Raw genomic sequence first — 23,001 nt, forward strand, 5'->3', positions numbered from 1 at the left:
TTAAAATGTTTTATTTGCATCGAAAGAACAAAGAACAGTACAGCACAGGAACAGGCCATTCGGCCCTCCAAACCTGCACCGATCTTGATGCCTGCCGAAACTAAAACCTTCTGCACTTCCGGGACCGTATCCCTCTATTCCTATCCTATTCATGTATTTGTCAAGATGCCTCTTAAACGCCGCTATTGCACCTGCTTCCACCACCTCCCCCGGCAGCAAGTTCCAGGCACTCACCACCCTCTGTGTAAAGAACTTGCCTTGCACATCCCCTCTAAACTTTGCCCCTCTCACCTTAAACCTATGTCCCCTAGTAACTGACTCTTCCACCCTGGGAAAAAGCTTCTGACTATCCACTCTGTCCATGCCGCTCATAAGTTTGTAAACCTCTATCATGTCGCCCCTCCACCTCCGTCGTTCCAGTGAAAACAATCCGAGTTTATCCAACCTCTGCTCATAGCTAATGCCCTCCAGACCAGGCAACATCCTGGTAAACCTCTTCTGTACTCTCTCCAAAGCCTCCACGTCCTTCTGGTAGTGTGGCGACCAGAATTGCACGCAATATTCTAAGTGTGGCCTAACTAAGGTTCTGTACAGCTGCAGCATGACTTGCCAATTTTTATACTCTATGCCCCGACCGATGAAGGCAAGCATGCCGTATGCCTTCTTGATTACCTTATCCACCTGCGTTGCCACTTTCAGTGACCTGTGGACCTGTACGCCCAGATCTCTGCCTGTCAATACTCCTAAGGGTTCTGCCATTTACTGTATACTTCCCACCTGCATTAGACCTTCCAAAATGCATTACCTCACATTTGTCTGGATTAAACTCCATCTGCCATTTCTCCGCCCAAGTCTCCAACCGATCTATATCCTGCTGTATCCTCTGACAATCCTCAACACTATCCGCAACTCTGCCAACCTTTGTGTCGTCCGCAAACTTACTAATCAGACCAGCTACATTTTCCTCCAAATCATTTATATATACTACAAACAGCAAAGGTCCCGGCACTGATTCCTGCGGAACACCACAAGTCACATCCTTCCATTCAGAAAAGCACCCTTCCACTGCTACCCTCTGTCTTCTATGACTGAGCCAGTTCTGTATCCATCTTGCCAGCTCACCTCTGATCCCGTGTGACTTCACCTTTTGTACCAGTCTGCCATGAGGTACCTTGTCAAAGGCTTTACTGAAGTCCATATAGATAACATCCACTGCCCTTCCTTCGTCAATCATCTTCGTCACTTCCTCAAAAAACTCAATCGAGTTACTGAGACACGACCTCCGCTTCACAAAACCATGCTGCCTCTCGCTAATAAGTTTGTTTGTTTCCAAATGGGAGTAAATCCTGTCCCGAAGAATCCTCTCTAATAATTTCCCTACCACTGACGTAAGGCTCACCGGCCTATAATTTCCTGGATTATCCTTGCTACCCTTCTTAAACAAAGGAACAACATTAGCTATTCTCCAGTCCTCTGGGACCTCACCTGTAGCCAATGAGGATGCAAAGATTTCTGTCAAGGCCCCAGCAATTTCTCCCCTTGCCTCCCTCAGTATTCTGGGGTAGATCCCATCAGGCCCTGAGGACTTATCTACCTTAATGCTTTGCAAGACACCCAACACCACCTCCTTTTTGATAATGAGATGACTGAGACTATCTACACTCCCTTCCCTAGGCTCATCATCCACCAAGTCCTTCTCTTTGGTAAAGACTGATGCAAAGTACTCATTTAGTACCTCGTCCATTTCCTCTGGCTCCACACGTAGATTCCCTTCTCTGTCCTTGAGTGGGCCAACCCTTTCCCTAGTTACCCTCTTGCTCTTTATATACGTATAAAAAGACTTGGGATTTTCCTTAATCCTGTTTGCCAATGACTTTTCATGACCCCTTTTAGCCCTCCTGACTCCTTGCTTAAGTTCCTTCCTACTGTCTTTATATCCCTCAAGGGATTCGTCTGTTCCTAGCCTTCCAGCCCTTACGAATGCTTCCTTTTTCTTTTTGACTGGGCTCACAATATGCCGTGTTATCCAAGGTACCCGAAACTTGCCAAACTTATCCTTCTTCCTCACAGGAACATGCTGGTCCTGGATTCTAATCAACTGACGTTTGAAAGACTCCCACATGTCAGATGTTGATTTACCCTCAAACAGCCGCCCCCAATCTAAATTCTTCAGTTCCTGCCTAATATTGTTATAATTAGCCTTCCCCCAATTTAGCACCTTCACCCGAGAACTACTCTTATCCTTATCCACAAGTACCTTAAAACTTACGGAATTATGGTCACTGTTCCCGAAATGCTCCCCTACTGAAACTTCGACCACCTGGCCGGGCTCATTCCCCAATACCAGGTCCAGTACAGCCCCATCCCTAGTTGGACTATCTACATATTGTTTCAAGAAGCCCTCCTGGATGCTCCTTACAAATTCTGTCCCATCCAAGCCCCTAGCACTAAGTGAGTCCCAGTCAATATAGGGGAAGTTAAAATCACCCACCACTACAACCCTGTTACCTTTACATCTTTCCAAAATCTGTCTACATATCTGCTCCTCTACCTCCCGCTGGTTGTTGGGAGGCCTGTAGTAAACCTCCAACATCGTGACTGCACCCTTCCTATTCCTGAGCTCCACCCATATTGCCTTGCTGCACGACCCCTCCGAGGTGTCCTCCCGCAGTACAGCTGTGATATTCTCCTTAACAAGTAATGCAACACCCCCACCCATTTTTTACATCCCCCTCTATCCCGCCTGAAGCTTCTAAATCCTGGAACATTTAGCTGCCAATCCTGTCCTTCCCTCAACCAAGTCTCTAATAGCAACAACATCATAGTTCCAAGTACTAATCCAAGCTCTAAGTTCATCTGCCTTACCTGTTATACTTCTCGCATTGAAACAAATGCACTTCAGACCACCCCTCCCGCTGTGCTCCGCAACATCTCCCTGCCTGCTCTTCCTCTCAGTCTTACTGGCCTTATTAACTAGTTCCCCCTCATTTATTTCACTTGCTGTCCTTCTGCTCTGGTTCCCACCCCCCTGCCACACTAGTTTAAACCCTCCCGAGTGACGCTAGTAAACCTCGCAGCCAGGATATTTGTGCCCCTCCAGTTTAGATGCAACCCGTCCTTCTTGTACAGGTCCCATCTGTCCCTGAAGAGATCCCAATGGTCCAGATATCTGAAACCCTCCCTTCTACACCAGCTGTTCAGCCAAGTGTTTAGCTGCACTATCCTCCTGTTTCTAGCCTCACTGGCACGTGACACAGGGAGTAATCCCGAGATTACAACCCTGGAGGTCCTGTCTTTTAACTTTCTACCTAACTCCCTAAACTCCCCCTGCAGGACCTCGTCACTCTTCCTGCCTATGTCATTGGTACCGATGTGTACCGCAACCTCTGGCTGTTCACCCTCCCCCTTCAGAATGCCCCCTGTCCGTTCAGAGACATCCTTGACCCTGGCACCAGGGAGGCAACATACCATCCTGGAGTCTCTTTCACGTCCACAGAAGCGCCGATCTGTGCCCCTGACTATAGAGACCCCTATAACTATTGCTTTTCTGCGCTTTGTCCCTCCCTGCTGAACAACAGCGCCAGCCGTGGTGCCACTGCTCTGGCTGCTGCTGTTTTCCCCTGATAGGCCATCCCCCCCCAACAGTATCCAAAACGGTATACTTGTTAGAGAGGGGGATAGCCACAGGGGATTTCTGCACTGACTGCCTGCCCCTTCTAGCAGTCACCCATCTATCTGCCTGCACCTTGGGTGTAACCACTTCTCTAAAACTCCTGTCTATGACACTTTCTGCCCCCTGCATGCTCCTAAGTGCATCCAGTTGCCGCTCCAACCGATCCATGCGGTCTGTGAGGAGCTGCAACTGGGTACACCTCCTGCAGATGTAGTCGTCCGGAACGCTGGAAGCGTCACGGACCTCCCACATCTCACAGGTGAAGCACTTCACCCCTCTAACTGACATTTCTAGCACTAATTAATAAATTAATTTAAAATAAATAAATACTTATTAAATCCTTACTAAATTGTTATAATTAACTATATGGTCCCTAGTGCTAGATTCCTACTATAAATATTAAATGCTAAGTAAATACAGTAATCTCCTCCCTCTGGTTTAGTTACTCTACTTATTAGTTAGTTAATTAGGGTTTTAATCAATTTTTATCAAATTCCCTACCAGCCAATCAGGTCACAGCTTTCCTGTGACGTCACTTTCAGTTTTTTTTATCAGAGGTAAGTTTTTTTTTATACTTACCGGTCTGGAACTCCGCCCTCCGAGTCTACTCCCAGTCAGCTGTGCTCTTTGGAAGCTCTCTGCTCCCCTCACTCTGAGGACAGGTAGGAAATAAAGGAGCTCCTCGCTCCCTCCTTACCGAACTTCCTCAGTTATGAAATTCCTAGTGTTGTGAAATTTTGTTACATTTCTGTTGCTAAATTATATCATTGCATTTTGCCATTTAGTTGCGCTATCGATTCATTTACATATTTCTTTCTAAGTATGCTTGAACTTTTCGAGAGGAAGTACATGCATTCATAGAGACCTGTTATTTATTTTCTGGACATAATCTCGGTGTTTCACATTGAATAAATTACTTTGAAGTGCAGTTTCTAAAGTGCCTCTGTGCAATAGCCATTTTTGTTACAGGAAGATCCCACAAATGGATTACAGAAGAACTGTTTGCCTGACCCTGTGGAATTCTTTGCTTTTTAAATAGTTCTAAGGGATCTTTTATATCCCTTAGATACCAAAATACCAAATACCTGAAATACCAAAACAGGCAGTCATGACCTCAATTTAACACCTTAACATGGAACCTAATAACAGTGCAGTAATCTTTGAGGCTTTGCGGCTGCGGCTGCCTGCAATGAATTTGGCCTAACCATCAGCCTCAAGAAAACGAACGTCATGGGGCAGGAGGTCAGAAATGCTCCATCCATCAATATTGGCGACCACGCTCTGGAAGTGGTTCAAGAGTTCACCTACCTAGGCTCAACTATTACCAGTAACCTGTCTCTAGATGCAGAAATCAACAAGCGCATGGGTAAGGCTTCCATTGCTATGTCCAGACTGGCCAAGAGAGTGTGGGAAAATGGCGCACTGACACGGAACACAAAAGTCCGAGTGTATCAGGCCTGTGTCCTCAGTACCTTGCTCTATGGCAGCGAGGCCTGGACAACATATGTCAGCCAAGAGCGACGTCTCAATTCATTCCATCTTCGCTGCCTCCGGAGAATACTTGGCATCAGGTGGCAGGACCGTATCTCCAACACAGAAGTCCTCGAGGCGGCCAACGTCCCCAGCTTGTACACCCTACTGAGCCAGTGGCGCTTGAGATGGCTTGGCCATGTGAGCCGCATGGAAGATGCAGGATCCCCAAAGACACATTGTCCAGCGAGCTCGCCACTGGCATCAGACCCACCGGCCGTCCATGTCTCCGCTTTAAAGACGTCTGCAAACGTGACATGAAATCCTGTGACATTGATCACAAGTCGTGGGAGTCAGTTGCCAGCGTTCGCCAGAGCTGGCGGGCAGCCATAAAGACAGGGCTAAAATGTGGCGAGTCGAAGAGACTTTGTAGTTTGCAGGAAAAAATCAGAGGCGCAAGGGGAGAGCCAACTGTGCAACAGCCCCGACAAACAAATTTCTCTGCAGCACCTGTGGAAGAGCCTGTCACTCTAGAATTGGCCTTTATAGCCACTCCAGGCGCTGCTTCACAAACCACTGACCACCTCCAGGCGCGTATCCATTGTCTCTCGAGATAAGGAGGCCCAAAAGAAGAAAAAAAAGAAATCTTTGAGTTTAGATTTTATGTTCAAGTTCTGAAGTGGGTATTGAACTCTGCAAACAGAGTAGTGTCAACTAGCCAAGCTGGTGTATATTAGGAACAAAAAACTGAATTGAATGATTAATAAAATGCAACCATTATTTTATTAAATTTAGTGATACTTGTATAAAATCCAAATTAGTCAAAACATCATTTCATTGGGCATTGTGTCATAATATACACTAATTTCTTTTTGCTCATTTTACAATGCAAGACTTGGATGATGGATTAAAAGTCTTTATTAGCTAAAAATTAACACCCAGAGGAAAGTATGACTGCAACATGTGTAAAAGGATACATACCTTGTGTGATGATTATAGGAATAGGTTTAAACCAAGATGCCCAACTGTTCTGTGCAACATAGTGGTTGCCGCTGTGGATGGGGGAGGAATGTATCTGGTGTGCAGCAGACCAAGATTGAGTTTGAGAGATGCGAGTATGGAGAGATATTCTGGAGTTAGGGAGTCATGGAATATTTACACAATACTTTTCTGAAAAGATTAAATAAGTGAAGCATAAGGTAAACTGTGCATCATTTATGAAAAGATCAAGCTTAGTGAGGTGTAAAGCCTTTTCTGTTCCATGCATTGTTACATAAACCAAAGATTTTCATTATCATCCTGCCATGACCTGCTTTTGCTTTAGGATTACTAACTTTTGTTCAGTGCATTGCATTTTTCCAAGGTTATTGTAACGTTACTAGACCTTTGTTCCTTTTAGGATATTGTGGTAGATGATATTGAATATTTATTTTTGCATTGGAAACTGTTCATGCATTCTACATTTACACTTTGACACAAACTCATGATAGACATAGAGATAATGATGGAATTGCTGAACAGATGCACAGTGCAGTCCTGTGAATTTTTCTAGCAAATATGTTCTCAGTGGAAATCTTCTGGAAAAACAAATTTATTTTATAAAAAAATTTCTATATATAGAAGATTAAGGATGTGTTAAGCAAAGTTAGATGCAATTGTACTGGCATTGCTGCATTACATATATAACAGTATTACTGCCAAAACTGTTTTCTGATTCACTTTTTGACAATATTAAATAAATCTATTATTATTCTTGTTATAGATCCCTTGTTTATAACTATGACAAAAACACATGTAATTGTGGCCTCTAAAGAAGCATTCTACACCTGGCAATATCGTGTAGCCAAGAAACTCACAGCAATGGAAATCAACCAGGTGGCACGAACAAGGAAGGAGGGGAGAGAGAGGTTAGTATTATCAATTGTTGGAGATGCAACCAAGTTTTCACCAGCTTGACAGTAGGGTGAGTGACTATGTGACTGAGAAAGATGGCATCAGCCACAATTCCCTTTCCTGATTGCGGATCACTGCCCCTGCTGAACAGTGTGCATGGCTAAGGGCAGGATTGGGTTTGGCTGTGAAGCCCCCAATGTTGGCATTCACTGTACAGACTCATGCACAAAGAATGGCCCCTTGGAGGGTTGATGACTCCTGTGGAACTGTAGCCCAGCGTGAGTTGGTGCCTTCAGCAGAGGAGGTACATTTTTTTTTTTAGTTTTAAAACCCAGCTCTGATCGTGTGGCTAAATTCACTTTATTTGTATGTGCAAAATGCTTTAGAGTAAGAGAATGAGTATCCTACTATGCAGGTAGCCTATTTTTTTGTTGTCTTCTTTAGATAGAACACTGAAGGCCTTCTTCAAAGTGAGGTTTCAGTGCTGGTTATCCAGGAAGAAATGTGAAAGACCATGTGATGCAAGATGGATGTTTTTCTTAGAGACAATGCCCCTGAGTGATCTTTTCCATTTCTTTGCTGCGGCATGAGATGCAGGGAATTGCACTTTGTATTTGTAGATTGTATCTCAATCAAGTAATGAATAAAATTAAATTTGCCAAATGGTTTTAGTTTGATTATATTGTTTTGACAGCTTAGTGGAGACTGTTAATAGCCAGTAATTGAACATGGCAGAAACATTTGTATATTAACCCCATTTTAATTTAATTGTAATATAATGATGGTGACTGATTAATGGAGGATTATTTTTTGTTATAAATAAGCCAGTATTTTTACTCTGGATACTTTGGTGTTTTTGAATCTAATATTTTACCAACTGGAGTTGTACATATTTTAGTATGTGGGTTTTTAATTGGTTAGACACAATTGCTTTCTAGCAAGGAAACTTGATTTTTCTATCTCCGACCAATAGAATTTATCACGTTGACGATGAGCCATCAGTTGTGGGAGACAGTACGCCAGATTTCAGCAAGCCCTTTTCAGTAAGTGTTTCTTTTGTATTTGATGAAACAACTATGGACCTTGTTTGTGTTGCTGATTTTTTTCTAGAAGCACGAGAATGTCATCAAATGATTGAGAAATCCTGTGAAACGCATCACTAACCTGCTGCTTACACGCCCACCGTCATTTTTATTTTACATGCCTGTGTCCCGTCTTCAGGTTGGGGGCACTTCATTGTCATATTTAAATCAGATTCCCACAGTGCAATTAGGAGCCTGGTTTACATTTAGCAGTTGGAAAACCTAACAGTGAATTGAAGGCAAGAGATGCCAACTCCAGTAGGTTAGAGCTTTTTATAGCACTCCTTGTGGGTCGGGAGGAACAGGAGTTCTTCCCCCGGCCCCTCAAGGAAGCCTTCAACCTCCCTTCTGCTTATAGTGGCCTGTCCTCGCTGCCGCATTCAGTGATCCTGCCCTTCCCCTCCACTCCATGATATGCAGCTGGTCTATGGTCATCGATACAGAATTATATGTTAATTCAGAGCATTTTTATAAAACCTATTCATGAGTTATGGCCTCAAGCAAGGAAGGTTGTGCTTCAGAGAGCCCTTGAGTTTGGATCGGCCTCTGACCTACCTCTTCTCTTCCAACTCTGTCTATTCTTTAAGGTCCAGAGTCTCAGGGACCTCAAACGGCGTTAAAGGTCATACATTAGTTGATCTGCTCTGGTTCATGTGCTTGCGTATTTGTTATTTGCAGTCTTCTCCTATAAGCAGATAGAAAAAGAATAGGGGATTTATATTTTCAAAGTGCCCAGTGCTTGCAGTACTTTGTGTTGGTAGCATACTTAAGGCATTAAATTCATTTGCCCCAGTTTTTGGGTGTGGGGGCCATGATTCGCAGCTTGCTTGTGCCCGTTGGAAATGAAGTGGGTAAGACTCACATTTTGTCTGCCTACCTTGTATACCTGATATAAAAGCAAAATACTGCGGATGCTGGAAATCTGAAATAAAAACAAGAAATGCTGGAAATACTCGGCAGGTCTGGCAACATCTGTGGAGAGAGAAGCGGAGTTAACGTTTCAGGTCAGGTATACCTAATAGTAGTATGGCCAGAACAGCTGCTTCACTGCCCCGGACTCCATTGCACTGTGCACTGCTGTGTGCTGAGTAGCGTTGAGAAGAAACCATGTGCTCCAGGCAGCCTTCCCTTTTTAAAGGTGCAGTCCCAAAAAAGGGGAGTTGCAGGCTGCTGGATAATTGCAATTTGCCAGTGAGGGAGAAGGGAGTTGGCACACCAGGGGAAGTTGAGGGCGCTCCACTATGCTGAGAGGTGGAGGCCAGGTGGGTGGGGGGTGGGGGGGAGGGGAGCGGTGCAGGAAGCCCTCAAGGCTGAGCTGCTGAAGGCAGTGGGAGCATGTGACAAGGGTGATCAGTGCCCAGAGTGTGCTTCCCTGAACCTAGCAGCCATACTAAAAAACCTCTCACGGGTGGTCAAAGTGAGTGAATGCAGCTGCACTTCACGGATGGAATTTAATAGGCCCCCCAGGATGAGCCAGGAGGCGGAAGGGGCCCATAGAATTGTGATGGAAGGCAAGGGAAAGAGAGCCTGTTGTCTTTCTTTAGCACTGTAATTAAGTCGGAGTGGGAAAGGCTGAAGACGGTCTTCTTGCCCAGAGGCCAGTTGAGGCCCTTAAGTGGGCAATCAGTAGCCACTTAAAGGCCTCCTCCCACACTGCCGCTGGAATTAAACCAGTGGCCGGGTGTTGTGTTTTGGGGGGTGATGGGGCAGGTGGCTGGGTGTTATATTTTGTGGGGGGTGCCTTCCGTCATGTGGGGAGGTTACCCAGTAAAACAAGGCAGCCTCCCTGCGACCTTGGGGGGCAGGGAGTCTCCTCCGTGGGCAATCTGGCCCCCGGAGGGCCACCGGTAGCAAAGGCCGCCCCTCCGGTAATACCCCCCCCCCCCCCACTCCCCACCGCCCCACCACTAGGGCATGCCAGCCTGGCCCCGGTGACCCCCGCCTCACTTACCATTGGTCCAGGGCTCCAGCACTGGGCCTGGTCCCTGGCCTCCTGTCATACCGGCAGTGGCCTCTGCCAATACTGCTGAGCTGCCAGCCCTCTGATTGGAGGCGGGCTCTCTATCCTTAAGTGTCTGAACTCCATTGAATCGCATGGGGGGGCGGGGTGGTGGGCGTGGTGGGGTGTGGCTCCGAAAGGCCGAGGCGGGGTTCCCCTTGTATCTTTGGCCCGGTGGCGGGGCCCCGCAGGCGCATCTAAATTCAGCCCCACATCTCTCACCCACCACAGCACACACCTCTGACACTGCTCACTGCACCAGAGCTCCATCACTCACCCAGCAGCACACTCTGACAATCATGACTCACCCTTAACATCCTTGTACTGGACCTCACCCATACACACCTTCCAATCATGCCAACCACACACACACACACGCACACACCTCTACACACCTCCACAAATCTAAAGCTATTCAACTATGGTAGGCATAGCACCCAACCACTCTGACACAAAATCACTGACATTTTGCCCTGTCTCTTGCAAAATAAGGTGGCACACAAAAGGATGGAGGCTCAAAGGACTGGCAGGGGACCACCATGCATCCATCCCCTCAGTACCCTTGATAATGGGCACCAATGCCACAGAGCCAGTGGCACTCAGCCAAGCCCATCCTGGATGATGGTAAGTTGCTACCTTCTGCATCTTCTCCACTCACTCCCCAACCTCATCCTGAAATATGTCATGAAATGGAAATTGCTGATGGAGTGATCGTGGACCTTCTGCTTTCCTTCCCACCCTCTACCTTCCCCTTACGCTTTTGTCCTTTCAGATAGTCAAGAACTGTTGGCTGCTCAGCTACGTAAGCCTCAGGTAGAAGGGCAAGCGGATGAAACATCAACCAACACTTGACCTAACACTCACAGCCACCAGCTTAGATACTGGTACTGTGTGAATATTAGAGGGTAGTTTAGAGACAGGATCTGCACATTTATGAATACAAGAAATCGAAGCAGGAGTAGACCATATGGCCCATTGAGCCTGCTCCTCCATTCAAAACAATCATGGCTGATCTTAGGATTCAACTTGATTCCCTGAGAGACCAAAAATCTGTCTATCCCAGCCTTAAATGTATTCAACGATGGAGCATCCACAACCCTCTGGGGTAGAGAATCCCAAAGGTTCATAACCCTTTGAGTGAGGTAATTTCTCCTCATCTCAGTCCTAAATGATCGGCCCCTTTCCTGAGACTGTGACCCCATGTTTTAGATTCCCCAACTAGTTGAAATAATCTCTCAGTGTCTACCCTATCCAGCCCCTTTAGAATCTTGTATGTTTCAGTGAAATCGCCTCTTATTCTAAACTCCAAAGAATATAGGCCCACTTTATGTAGTCTCTCATCATAGGACAACCCCCTCATCCCTGTGACCAATCTAGTGAACCTTCGCTGCACTGCCTCCAATGCAAGTATATCCTTTCTTAAATGTGGAGACCAAAACTGCACACAGTATTCAAGATGTGGTTTCACCCAGACCCTGTACAATTGTAGCAACACTTCTTTATTCCTGTCCTCCAATCCCCTTCCAATAAAGGCCAAGATACCATTTGCCTTCCTAATTGCTTGCTATACCTGCATGCTAACTTTCTGTGCACCCAAGTCTCTTTGAATATCGACACTTACAAGTTTCACACCTTTTCTTACAAGTTTCACACCTTTTAGTCTCTGGGCATGTACGACCTAACCTTCGACCCCTTAGCCCCCATTAGCTAACAGGAAGCAGAGAGTAGGGATAAATGCGTCCTTTTTGAGTTGGCAAACTAACTAGTGGAGTGCCACAGGGATCAGTGCTGGGGCCTCAACTATTTACAATTTATGTCAATGACTTGGTTGAAGGGATCAAATGTATGGTAGCTAAATTAGCCGATGACACCAAGATAGGAAGAAAAGTAAGTTGTCTAGAGGAGGTTAAGAGTCTACAAAATGATATAGATAGGTTAGGTGAGTGGGCAAAAATTTGGCAGATGGAGTATAATGTGGGAAAGTGTTAACTTGTCCACCTTGGCAGGAAGAATAGAAAGGTTGTATACTATTTAAATGGAGAGAGATTTCAGAACAGAGGGATCTGGGTATCCTGGTACATGAATCACAAAAGGTTAGTATACAGGTACAGCAAGTGATTAGGAAGGCAATAGAATGTTGTCATTTATTTTAAGGGGAATTGAGTATAAAAGTAGGGAAGTTTTACTGCAGCTGTACAGAACCTAGGTAAGACCACATCCGGAGTACTGTGTACAGTTTTGGTCTCCTTATTTGAAAAAAAGGAAATAATTGCATTGGAAGCGGTTCAGAGAAGCTTCACTCGACTAATTCCAAGGATGAGGGTTTATCTTATGAAGAAAGGTTGAACAGGTTGGGCCTATATCCATTGAAGTTTAGAAGAATGAGAGCATATAAGATCCTCAGGGGACTTGATAGAGTGGAGGATGTTTTCTCTTGTGGGGAAGACTAAAACTAAGGGACACAGTTTAGGAATAAGAGGTCTCCCTTTTAAGATAGATATGAGGAAAATTTATTTTCCTCAAAGGGTCGTTAGTCTATGGAATTCTCTGCCCCCCATTCAATAAGAGCATGGCTGATCAGCCCCAGATCTCAACTTCTCTTTTGTGCCAGCTCCTCATAGCCCTCAACTCCCCGATATTTCAAAAATCTATCTACCTCCTCTTTAAATACATTCAGTGATCTAGCCTCCGCAACCATCTGGGGAAGAAATTCCAGATATTCACTACCCTCTGGGAGAAGAAATTCCTTCGCATCTCAGTTTTAAATTAGTGTCCTCTTATTTTTTTCTCTATGTCCCCTAGTTCTAGATTACCCCACTAGTGGAAAAATCTTCTCAGCATCTACCCTGTCAGGCTCCCTCAGAATCTTGTACATTTCAATAAGATCAGTCCTCATTCTTCTAAACTCTAACGAATAAAGGCTTAACCTATTTAGCCGTTCTTGATAAGTCAATCTCTTCATCCCAGGAATCATGTTGGATGATGTCGCCTGCTCCCGCCTGGAAGAATCCTGGTGTGTCGAAAGAAAGGGCGATGGTGAACTTCACAGCCACTGGGAGGACCATCCTCATCCTAGTTTGAGGCTCCAGCTCATCGTGAAAGAGGTGGCGCAACTCCCTTCATGAAGCTTAGCTTCTGAGACACTGCTCCTGCCTCATTCCAGTGTAGCAGTGGTGTTTCCAGAAGACCCTATCGTGTAGGGCTTTCTAAAGAGAGTCTTCCTTCTACTTCCTCCTCACAAATGTTCCCCTCTCTGCTTCCTCCTCTGCATGTGACCTGCTCAAATGGCATTGCAACTACTGCCCCATTACCTATGCAAGGGCAATATTATTTTCTGCCTATTTGTGGCCAGCAAAAACCTCCAAATTCCTCCAGTAACTCATCACTGTGCTTCCACCAACTTTGCCTGAAGGCTGGTAAGTATAAAGCACCTCAGCTGCAATCTGATGAGTGGCCCTTTAAATCGTCCCAGAGCAGGGCCCATCTTGCTTCCTAATGCTGTTGTTTCATGAGTACATAAGGAAGACACTGTCTGCACGTTTGTTGACCAATTTTAGTATCCAGACCCTGTCATGAACGTGGCATGATTGTGCATGTTCAGTGACTTCTGCTGCACTCAGAAAGCATCTGTGTGTTACTCAAGTTGAGTTATGCCGTGTGGGCTGCACAGGAGGTGGTCAGTGGCGCCTTGCATGCTGGAACTCATCAGGTAGGTTCCTTTATGAAGTTTGCGTCTTTACTGTTAGTACTGTGCCACATTTAACAGGTGACAGAGTAAGCACATTGACTTGGGATGAATCCAGAGTGAACTTGCGAAATATGGGTATCCTGTGAGTTTGGGAAGTAAATTAACAAGTATTAAAGTATTATGCATTATCCTTTTGTGATGCTCCACCAGCCTGGCTGTTAACGTGCATTTTAAGGAAGCGTTATATACAATTAAGCAACGTGCAAGCACAGTTATCTCAGCAACTTTTCTGAAACCAGAAGATTTATTCCTTGCTATTTCTAGATTTGGCACAAGTGAGGCAGTATGCAATCTTTTAGCCACTTCTATCTGGGCTGCTCTGACACTGCTCTTGACTGGAGTATGGCCTTAGTTTAGTCAGAACTTTCTTCACAGGTGACATCTAGTTTTTGGTTCTCTTCATTGTTTACTCTTTCCTGCACATCTTCCTCCAATAGATTTGTCCCTGCAAAGTGTTATTCATTTTTGTGGCTCATGGTTCTTACTTTAAGGCAATGTTAAAGTATGGTTGGAATACGATTTGTTATGAATGCAGCCTTAGCTTTTTACAATGACTCAAAATATTATTTTACTGCCATTGATGGCATCTGCTCCCTAATACTTAGTTTGCTTTTGAAGATTTCAGTCCTGTATTAGAAACCACCTAAATCTGAGGGGGTGGGGGTTGTGGGGGGTGGGTGCGCAGGATAGCAGACGTGACATTAATTGTACATAGCTAAAATTTTATGCCTTGTCTAATTTCGAATGGGGCTAGATTGGTGTAAACATTTCATTTTGTACTTTTTGTTCCTTCCTTAGACAACAAAGGATGCGATCTGCTGCATAACTGCATCTGATAAAATATTGATCGTGGTAATTCCATTTGTTTATTTAACTTAGAAGTACCTGTTTAATATAGGATGATTTTAATTAATATTTTGCTGTGAAAGGCTTCAGGTTTATTAATATATTTGCATGTATCACAGTATGGACTAACTTCACAAGCTTTGTTGCTGGATGAGGCCTATAAATTTACACGGTTCATTACTGTTTTTTGGGAGCTAACCAACTTACTCAGGCTCCAATATGGCAGATAGGAAGCACACACACATCTCTGTCAGGAGGTCTGTGGCCAGCATAACAGGAAAGGAGGTTATGCTGGCAACAGGAACACACACTAGCAGCATAAAGAGTGAAGAATAAGTCAAGTAAATTTGGGTCCTGCACTTCTTAAAGGACCCGTTGCAGATTTTTGATCACCCCAGCACTTCACTTGCCATGTGCTGAACTCAGAGCACAATGTGGTGTTAATCAGCAGGAAGGCTGCTATACTTAACTGAATGTGGAGCCAGCATGCCATGTCTGGTGCTGGTCTGTTTAGAAATAAAAGTCGTTCATCAGCACTGAAACATGTACCCAGCTTACAACATTCCAGTAATTCTAACTCAATTTTGGTCCTGTTCCATGGGGATTTTTCAAATTGGTGCCTGATAGTAGTACTGTCCATGTTTTTAACCAAGTTTGAACTTAGAAGAACCCTCCTAGCAACTTTATTAGGTCTGTTTTGGCAGATGCATCTCTGTTTACCCACCACAAAGGGCGGCACAGTGGCGCAGTGGTTAGCACCGCAGCCTCACAGCTCCAGGGACCCGGGTTCGATTCCAGGTACTGCCTGTGTGGAGTTTGCAAGTTCTCCCTGTGTCTGCGTGGGTTTTCTCCGGGTGCTCCGGTTTCCTCCCACAAGCCAAAAGACTTGCAGGTTGATAGGTAAATTGGCCATTATAAATTGTCACTAGTGTAGGTAGGTGGTAGGGAAATATAGGGACAGGTGGGGATGTTTGGTAGGAATATGGGATTAGTGTAGGATTAGTATAAATGGGTGGTTGATGTTCGGCACAGACTCGGTGGGCCGAAGGGCCTGTTTCAGTGCTGTATCTCTAATCTAAAGATCTCCCTTTTTATGTCAGATGCTGCTGGATTAATATCCAGTGATATGTGGAGGATGCTAAAGAGTATCTATATGCGGGCTTGTCTACATTCTTTGAAAATTAAGCAACCTTCATACATCAAATTCCAATCTTGCTATCCCCTCAAGCCTTGCATGGGAATCATCTAATAATTTTGTTTTGTTAGCCTGTTTATATTATTGCTTGCTGCAGTCTTTTATACCATGTTGGGGGAGGGATTACCATGTGAGTTGGCATCGCTGTCATGTTTTGGGATCAATTACAATTCATCCACAGAAATTATTTGTAAAAAGCGTTTCTTTCAAAGTTGCATTTCAAATCATAGTCCATCAACACTAGTTTTTTTTTAAATGGCACTAAGGAACTAGGTGGCTAAATAAAATACAAATGGCTTAAGCTTGTCTTCTTGAGGAAACAGTTCATCAACCTGACTCGACAGTCAATGAGTACCTCAAACCCAAGGTGTTGGGTGGGAATCATCTGGTACTTTTCAGGCTGTGAATAAGGGAAAGATTAATAAAAGAGACAGAGACACAGACAGATCTGGAAAATCTTACAAAAAGGTTGGACTACAGGACAGAAGTTAGAAATTATATTGTTTAAATCAAATGGTGATCCTTTGATGTGGGGGAACTGAAGCTTGCTCATTGTGAAGACTCGTTGTACTGATTGAATTAAGTAAACGTGATCATAAATGGTGCCTTGTATGCTCACAAAAAGCAACTTGCATTTATACAGTGCTTTTCACGACCATGGGATGTCCCAAAGTGCTTTACAATCAATTAATTACTTTTGAAGTGTAGTCACTGTTGTAATGTAGTAAATGGGGCTGCTAATTTGCGCACAGCAAACTCCTACAAACAGCAACATGATAAGGACCAGATCATTTGTTTTTTTGATGTTGGTTGAGAGATAAATATTGGCCAGGACACCAGAGATAACTCTTCTGCTCTTCTCCGAAATCGTGCCATGGGATCTTTTACATCCACCTGAGAGGACGGACGGGGTCTCAGTTTAATGTCTCATCCAAACGACAGCACCTCTGACAGTGCAGCACGCCCTCAGTACTGCACTAGAGTGTCAGCCTAGATTGTTGTGCTCAAGTCCTGGAGTGGGACACAACCTTCTGACTCAGAGGCGAGAATGCTAGCAACTGAAGTATGGCGCAGTCCGCCTTTAAAGAGATCGAAGACTGACGGCCAGGATTTTACTGAGCTCCTGACTTTGGGCTCCAAGGCGGGGAGGGGTGGGGGGGAGCAGCCGGAAGATCGTTTTGGCAGCGGCTCACCATGGAGCCTGATGCCAGGAGTGCCAGGCCCGATCTTCCCGATGGCAGTGAGGCTCTGTGGTGGCACCCCCCTTCGCCCCCACTGCTGGGTGATGGGATCCGGATTAACATATTTAAATGAATTAAATTAATACATTAAAATAAAATCAACAGTGATCCTACCTTAGTGCTACAATCTTCTGAGCGACAGCGGGCACTCACCTCCCTTCCTCATTCCCGTCCAGGGAAAGCAGGCGCCACCATGGGTGGGAAAGGGGGGAGCTTATATTTAGTGCAGTGGAGGGGTTGGGGGGGGGGGGGGGGAAATGGGCTGTAATGCAAATTACTAGTGCAGGGGAGGGTGGAAAGGGGGGACCTCTGCACTTTGATTGGTTTGGTGGTGGTGGGGATGGAAGATCAAGTGTTGAAGTTAAGTGCTTTGGGTGGGGGGGGTGGGGGGAAGAGGGCAAATATTGAATTTAATTGTTAATGGGGGGGACGGCGATAGATTTATCGGCAGTACATTTGGGGGGGGTGCTGGGTAGCCCTTTAAAAATTTAAATGACTCGGCAGGGCTGGCTGCCCTTTAAAAATGCGCCAGCGCCTGTGCACAGGCAGCCAATACCATTGCCGGCGTCAAAGAGCCGGACCCCTCCGTGTGATTGGGGGTGGGAGGGGTGGCCTGACCAGCTCATTATCCTGTGCTGCCACGAGGAAGATCATGGTGGCTGGCCGCCATTTTTTTCACCTGCTGCCACTCCCGGCGGCAGAAGAAGAAAATCCAGCCCGACATGTGCAAAACACACAAATATCCAGTTCGAGCACTGGGGAATACATTTGTTACATTCCTGGCTTAGACTATCCTACGGTTGGATATCAGTCAGTTCACGTACATGCCTAAGCATGAGATGCTTGGACGACTTATGTTGCTGTACGTCTAGTGCTGCTGTACCCGGGGGAATATCTAAGTCAAGAACCTGAACTTGTCCACCAACGCTGGCTGGTTGTTACATAAAAAATATTACAATGGAATGTTGCTTTTCATGTAGTTTCCTTTGAACACTGTGCAGCTTAGCCCAACTCCAGCAATGTGTGAAGGAGACTTCATATTTGAAGAATAGGGAAGATCTACCACAAGGCAGAGAATCTTTGTTTCCATTGCTAGCACTTCTTATCTAATTATTTTAAAACAAGTCAGCAACCTTCAGTTCTCCAGCTTTCCTTGTTATGTGGGTGGGTGGGGAGTGGTTGGTGGCAAGGATTTGTTTAGGACCTAGCATTAATAATACCAGGCCTGCTCACGAGAATATTGGAGAGGAAATGCTTTTGAAACATTTTTTGACCAATTATGTGCAAAATCAGTTACATTGTTTTGTATTTTCCAGGGTCGTGAATCAGGGAAAATTCAGAAATATTGTTTACCAAATATTAGCCTGATCCAGAAGTATCTGTTCAACTACAGAAGTTATCAGTTGTCACTTAACTGTAATTCCAGGTGAGCTATTTTCATAAAATAACAAAGCATGGGATTCTGTCTTTTATTGTACGTCTTTTTCTATAAATAGTCTCTCATCATGTCCAGATTGGTTGTACATCACTGTGTGCAAGGCTGCCACTGTGAGAAGTGATGCCATTATTATCCCAAATGGCAGAAAGTAAAAGCAGACTTGAATCTCTTTTTTAAAATTCATTCATGGGATGTGGGCATTGCTGGCAAGGCCAGCATTTATTACCCACCCTAACTGCCCTTGAGAAACTGGTGGCGAGCTGCCTTTAACTTCTGCAGTCCACGTGATGTAGGTACACCCACAGTGCTGTTAAGGAGGGAGTTGCAGGCTTGGGAGTCGGCAACAGTGAAGGAACAGCAGTATTGTTTCAAGTCAGGATAGTGTGTAACTTGGGAGGGGAACTTGCAGATGGTCGTGTTCCCATGTGCTTTCTGCACTTGCTCTTCCAGGTGTTAGAAGTGGATGCAATTCTGAATGGAGGTTGTATGTTTGAAAGTTACTGTCGACGAACTTTGGCGAGTTGCTGCAGTGCACCTTGTAGATGGTACGCACTGCAGCCACTGTGTGCCAGTGTGGAAGGAGTAAATGTTTAAGGTGGTGTGACCTAATAGAGATCTTTAAAATTATGAAAGGTTTTGATAGTGTAGGCAGAGAGAGAGTGATTCTACTTCTGAGGAAGAACAGAACTAGAGGCCATCAATATAAGATAGTCACCAAGAAATCAAATAGGGGATCCAAAGAAACTTTTTTACCCAGAGAATGATGAATTGTGAAACTCAATACCGCAGGGAGTAGTTGAGGTGAGTATTATAGATGCATTTAAGGGGAAGTTAGAGAAACATATGAGGGAGAAGGGAATAGAGTGTTATGCTGATAGAGTTAGATGAGGAAGCATGGGACGGTGCTCAAGTGGAGCATGAATACCAATATGGACTGGTTGGGCCAATTGGCCTGTTTCTGTATGTATATTCTATGTAATTGGTAAAAATATTGAGAATTAGCAATTAAAAGAAAAGTTGGGTACACATGAATGAATTAGAATTAACATCTTGATTAAAACAAACATGAAGAGGGGAATTTTATGCTCTCCCCGTAGTGGATTTGGAGGCAGGAAGAGCATAAAATTTGGTGGGGGAGGTCCCTGCCACCTTTCTGCCTCCGCCAAAATTAAAGTTCGGACGGGAAGGCCTGTGAAAGGCCTTCTCACCCCGCCGCCAATTAAGGCCCTTAACTGGGCAATTAGTGCTCAATTAAGAGCCTCATCTTGCCACCCCCACAATTAGCCATGCGGTAGGCGGCCCTTTCTCTGTACAGGAAGCATGGCACGAAAAACTGTGCAGTGGTTTCCGGCTCCAGGGTGGGTGGGGGGGTTTCCTCTTGTCAAAAGGTACATGGTGCCTGTACAAGGGACCCGGCATCAGGAAGGGGGGGCCTGACGAGCAAAACCCCTGCCCTTACTAATGTCCTCCCTACATCCCCCCCTCCCCCGTGACCCCCACCCCGCCAGACCCCTCCGCCCTGACCTACTTGTGGCCTGGGTCTGGCATTGCTCCTGGGCCTCGGGTAGGTGCTTCACTGGCAGCAGCCACCGTCTCTGCGGTGCCACTACTCAGTGAAAGAGCTGCCAGCTTCTGATTGGCCCCGCAGTTCTCCGAGGGTGGGACTTCCATCACTGGAGTCCTTGATCCTGTGGAAGGCCTGCTGCTGTCCAATAAGTGCCTACTTGGCACTAGATTCTGCGGGCCTCGCACGGAAGCGGTGACGTAGGGTTCTCGGTGTCTCTTTTTCCGGACGTCGCGACCCCTGTCACATGGATAAAATCCCGGCCAGAATATTAACGTGATATGGAGGCCACCTCCTTAAATTGTGTTTTTGTTGAGATTTTTGATGGACATTTTGGGCAGAATTTTAAACTGATATTCCTTGGCCAAACGATGGGAACGTCATCAGGCCGAGAACCTGTTGGAATCTCCAGTGGGCTTTGCCATGGCTCTTTAAGTGAGTTACAGCATTAGCATCCCACTTCCAGGTTCCGCAGCTAAACAGGAAGGGCAGGTGGCATGACGCTTTGGATCTGTTAATTAAAGGGACCCGGCATGGATTACAATGGCTCAACAGAACGTGGATTTTTGAGGCTGCAGCAGCCCCAGGAATGGAAAGGTGACATGGGAAGGCTACTCCCCGGGTCTTTCACTCTTACCTGAAGGTCCTACAGCAGGATCTGAGGGGCTGCAGCAAGGTGATCTTTCCCAAGGATTGGAGTAAGAGGGCAACTTCTCCAACCAAGCAGGCATGGATGGAAGTGGCCAAGGGAGTCACCTGCAGAATGTGATCCCTCCAATCTGGGGATCCAGGAGCTCAGGAGGACAGGTGAGTAGCATAAGATTTTCAGGTACCAAGCCCCACACTCTGACTTTTCCAGCGTTCTCCTGCACAACACTCCTGAGAACAACACATCTTGCAGCTGCACCCATTTCTCGTTCTCCAGGCAGCTCACATCCCATCTGCACAGCCAACACTCACACTCGCCCTCATTCTATTACCCTCTCGCAATCACGCCTCAGTCACCCTCCACAAATGTTGTCCTTCCCTCCTATCCACACAGGCCATTACAAACACTCACACCTCTCTACTTTCTCACCTTGCAGGAGAAGAGAGCACACAAACCTGGGCAAAGGCAGAGCCCGGGGGTTGGCCCTCCAGTGGTAGGCACCTTGACAGCTACTGGCAATTTGTGTTCACTTGACCTGGTGGGAAGGAGGCTGCAGATGTTGGCAACGATCTGCTGTGAAACTCTTAGCCTCCTGAAGCACCGGTTCTCAGATATGTCGAGAGAGTTGATCCTCTGCCTGCGGACCCTCTGGGGTCTCTCCTCCTTGGACCTGGATCACTGTGGCCATCCCCTGTGCCCTGTTGAGCGGCATGTGGCTGAGGCGAAGGCACCTGATGCTGGTGTTGCTCCTGGCACTGCTCCTCTTGTTCTTCATCAGAGGTGTAATGTAGAGCTGCTCCCGTGACAGGCTGGCAGCAAGGAAGTGCAGCTGAAGGTGAGTGAAGTGCAAGACAGATGAAGTCCTTCCAAGAAATTGGCAGTCGCCAGTCAAGCACTGAAACCACACACAGAAAAAGAGTTATGTGAGCAGCAGCCTTTCACCTGGTCATAGTTGCAGCATTTCAGTTTCACTGATCAGAGGCTTCCCAGCCTGTCAGTTTCACTGAAGAAGCATTTCCTGCTGTACACTCACCTCAGTGACCCTGGCGAGTTGGTGACAGCTCAAGAAATAGGCCCACTGGCTGGTAAAGCCCAAATCCTTGGTTAAAACGGAACTTAATGATCTATTTGAATATTTAAATGCCTTACCCAACAGCTGCACAGGGATTCCCCACTCGCCTTCTGAAACCCAGAAGAGAGTAGAACGTCACTCTTAGGGGATTTAACTCCCCGCATGCACCCAAACTCGCCTCCCCTTGCCTGTAGAAACTCATGCCTACCTTTCCACATACAATGCAAGCTGGAAATAATTTGTGATAGTTATTGATGAATGTTCAATTGGGCAACTTACTTTGGGCCATTGCAATGCAATATAGTTAAATAAATAATGATTTTGCCAAGTAATTTTATCAATTTAACTGTTCTTTTGTTTTATCCATTTGACCTGTTCTAGCAGGTTTGGCAAGAAGCTAACAATGTATTGCAAACCAGGTTCTAATTCCAGTACTCTAAAGTCAGTCTAACTGGAAGTGTATTTATGTACTTCATTATAATATACATATTGCAGTGTAGCACAACAAAGGATTCTTAAATAAAAGCAAAATACTGTGGATGCTGGAAATCTGAAATAAAAACAAGAAACGCTGGAACCACTCAGTAGGTCTGGCAGCATCTGTGGAAAGAGAAGCAGAATTAACGTTTCGGGTCAGTGACCCTTCATCGGAACTGACAAATATTAGAAAAGTCACAGGTTATAAGCAAGTGAGGTGGGGGTGGGGCAAGAGATAACAAAGGAGGTCTAGATTGGACCAGGCCACATAGCTGACCAAAAGGTCATGGAGCAAAGGCAAACAATGTGTGAATGGTGTGTTGAAAGACAAAGCATTAGTACAGATTAGGTGTTAACGAATATTGAACAGCAGCAAGTGCAAACCTGAAAAAAAACAGTGGGTTAGCAAACTGAACAAACTAAGATGAAATGAACTAAATGCAAAAAAAAAGATTGTAAAAAAGAATGTAAAAAAAAGGAAGAAAAAAAATAACTAAAAATGAAAGTAAAATGGGGGCTGTCATGCTCTGAAATTATTGAACTCAATATTCAGTCCGGCAGGCTGTAGTGTGCCTAATCGGTGGATGAGATGCTGTTCCTCGAGCTTGCGTTGATGTTCACTGGAACACTGCAGCAATCCCAGGACAGAGATGT

General features: G+C 45.5%; 1 protein-coding gene across 4 annotated transcripts in view; it reads left to right on the plus strand.

The window, feature by feature from the left end:
• The window catches only part of wdr35 (WD repeat domain 35), a 214,990-nt gene that overhangs the window by 78,091 nt on the left and 113,898 nt on the right, over positions 1-23,001 (plus strand). For 2 of the 4 annotated variants that reach the window (XM_068023557.1, XM_068023567.1), the window contains exons 12-16: positions 6,906-7,050; positions 8,010-8,079; positions 10,610-10,741; positions 14,664-14,717; positions 18,464-18,573. In XM_068023557.1, coding sequence (XP_067879658.1) covers positions 6,906-7,050; positions 8,010-8,079; positions 10,610-10,741; positions 14,664-14,717; positions 18,464-18,573 — 511 coding nt within the window. The remainder of the gene's footprint in view (positions 1-6,905; positions 7,051-8,009; positions 8,080-10,609; positions 10,742-14,663; positions 14,718-18,463; positions 18,574-23,001) is intronic. The other 2 variants (XM_068023572.1, XM_068023577.1) reach the window with 1 other exon arrangement.

The sequence above is a fragment of the Heterodontus francisci genome, chromosome 3 (assembly GCF_036365525.1).
Source record: "Heterodontus francisci isolate sHetFra1 chromosome 3, sHetFra1.hap1, whole genome shotgun sequence".
Lineage (NCBI taxonomy): Eukaryota > Metazoa > Chordata > Chondrichthyes > Heterodontiformes > Heterodontidae > Heterodontus > Heterodontus francisci.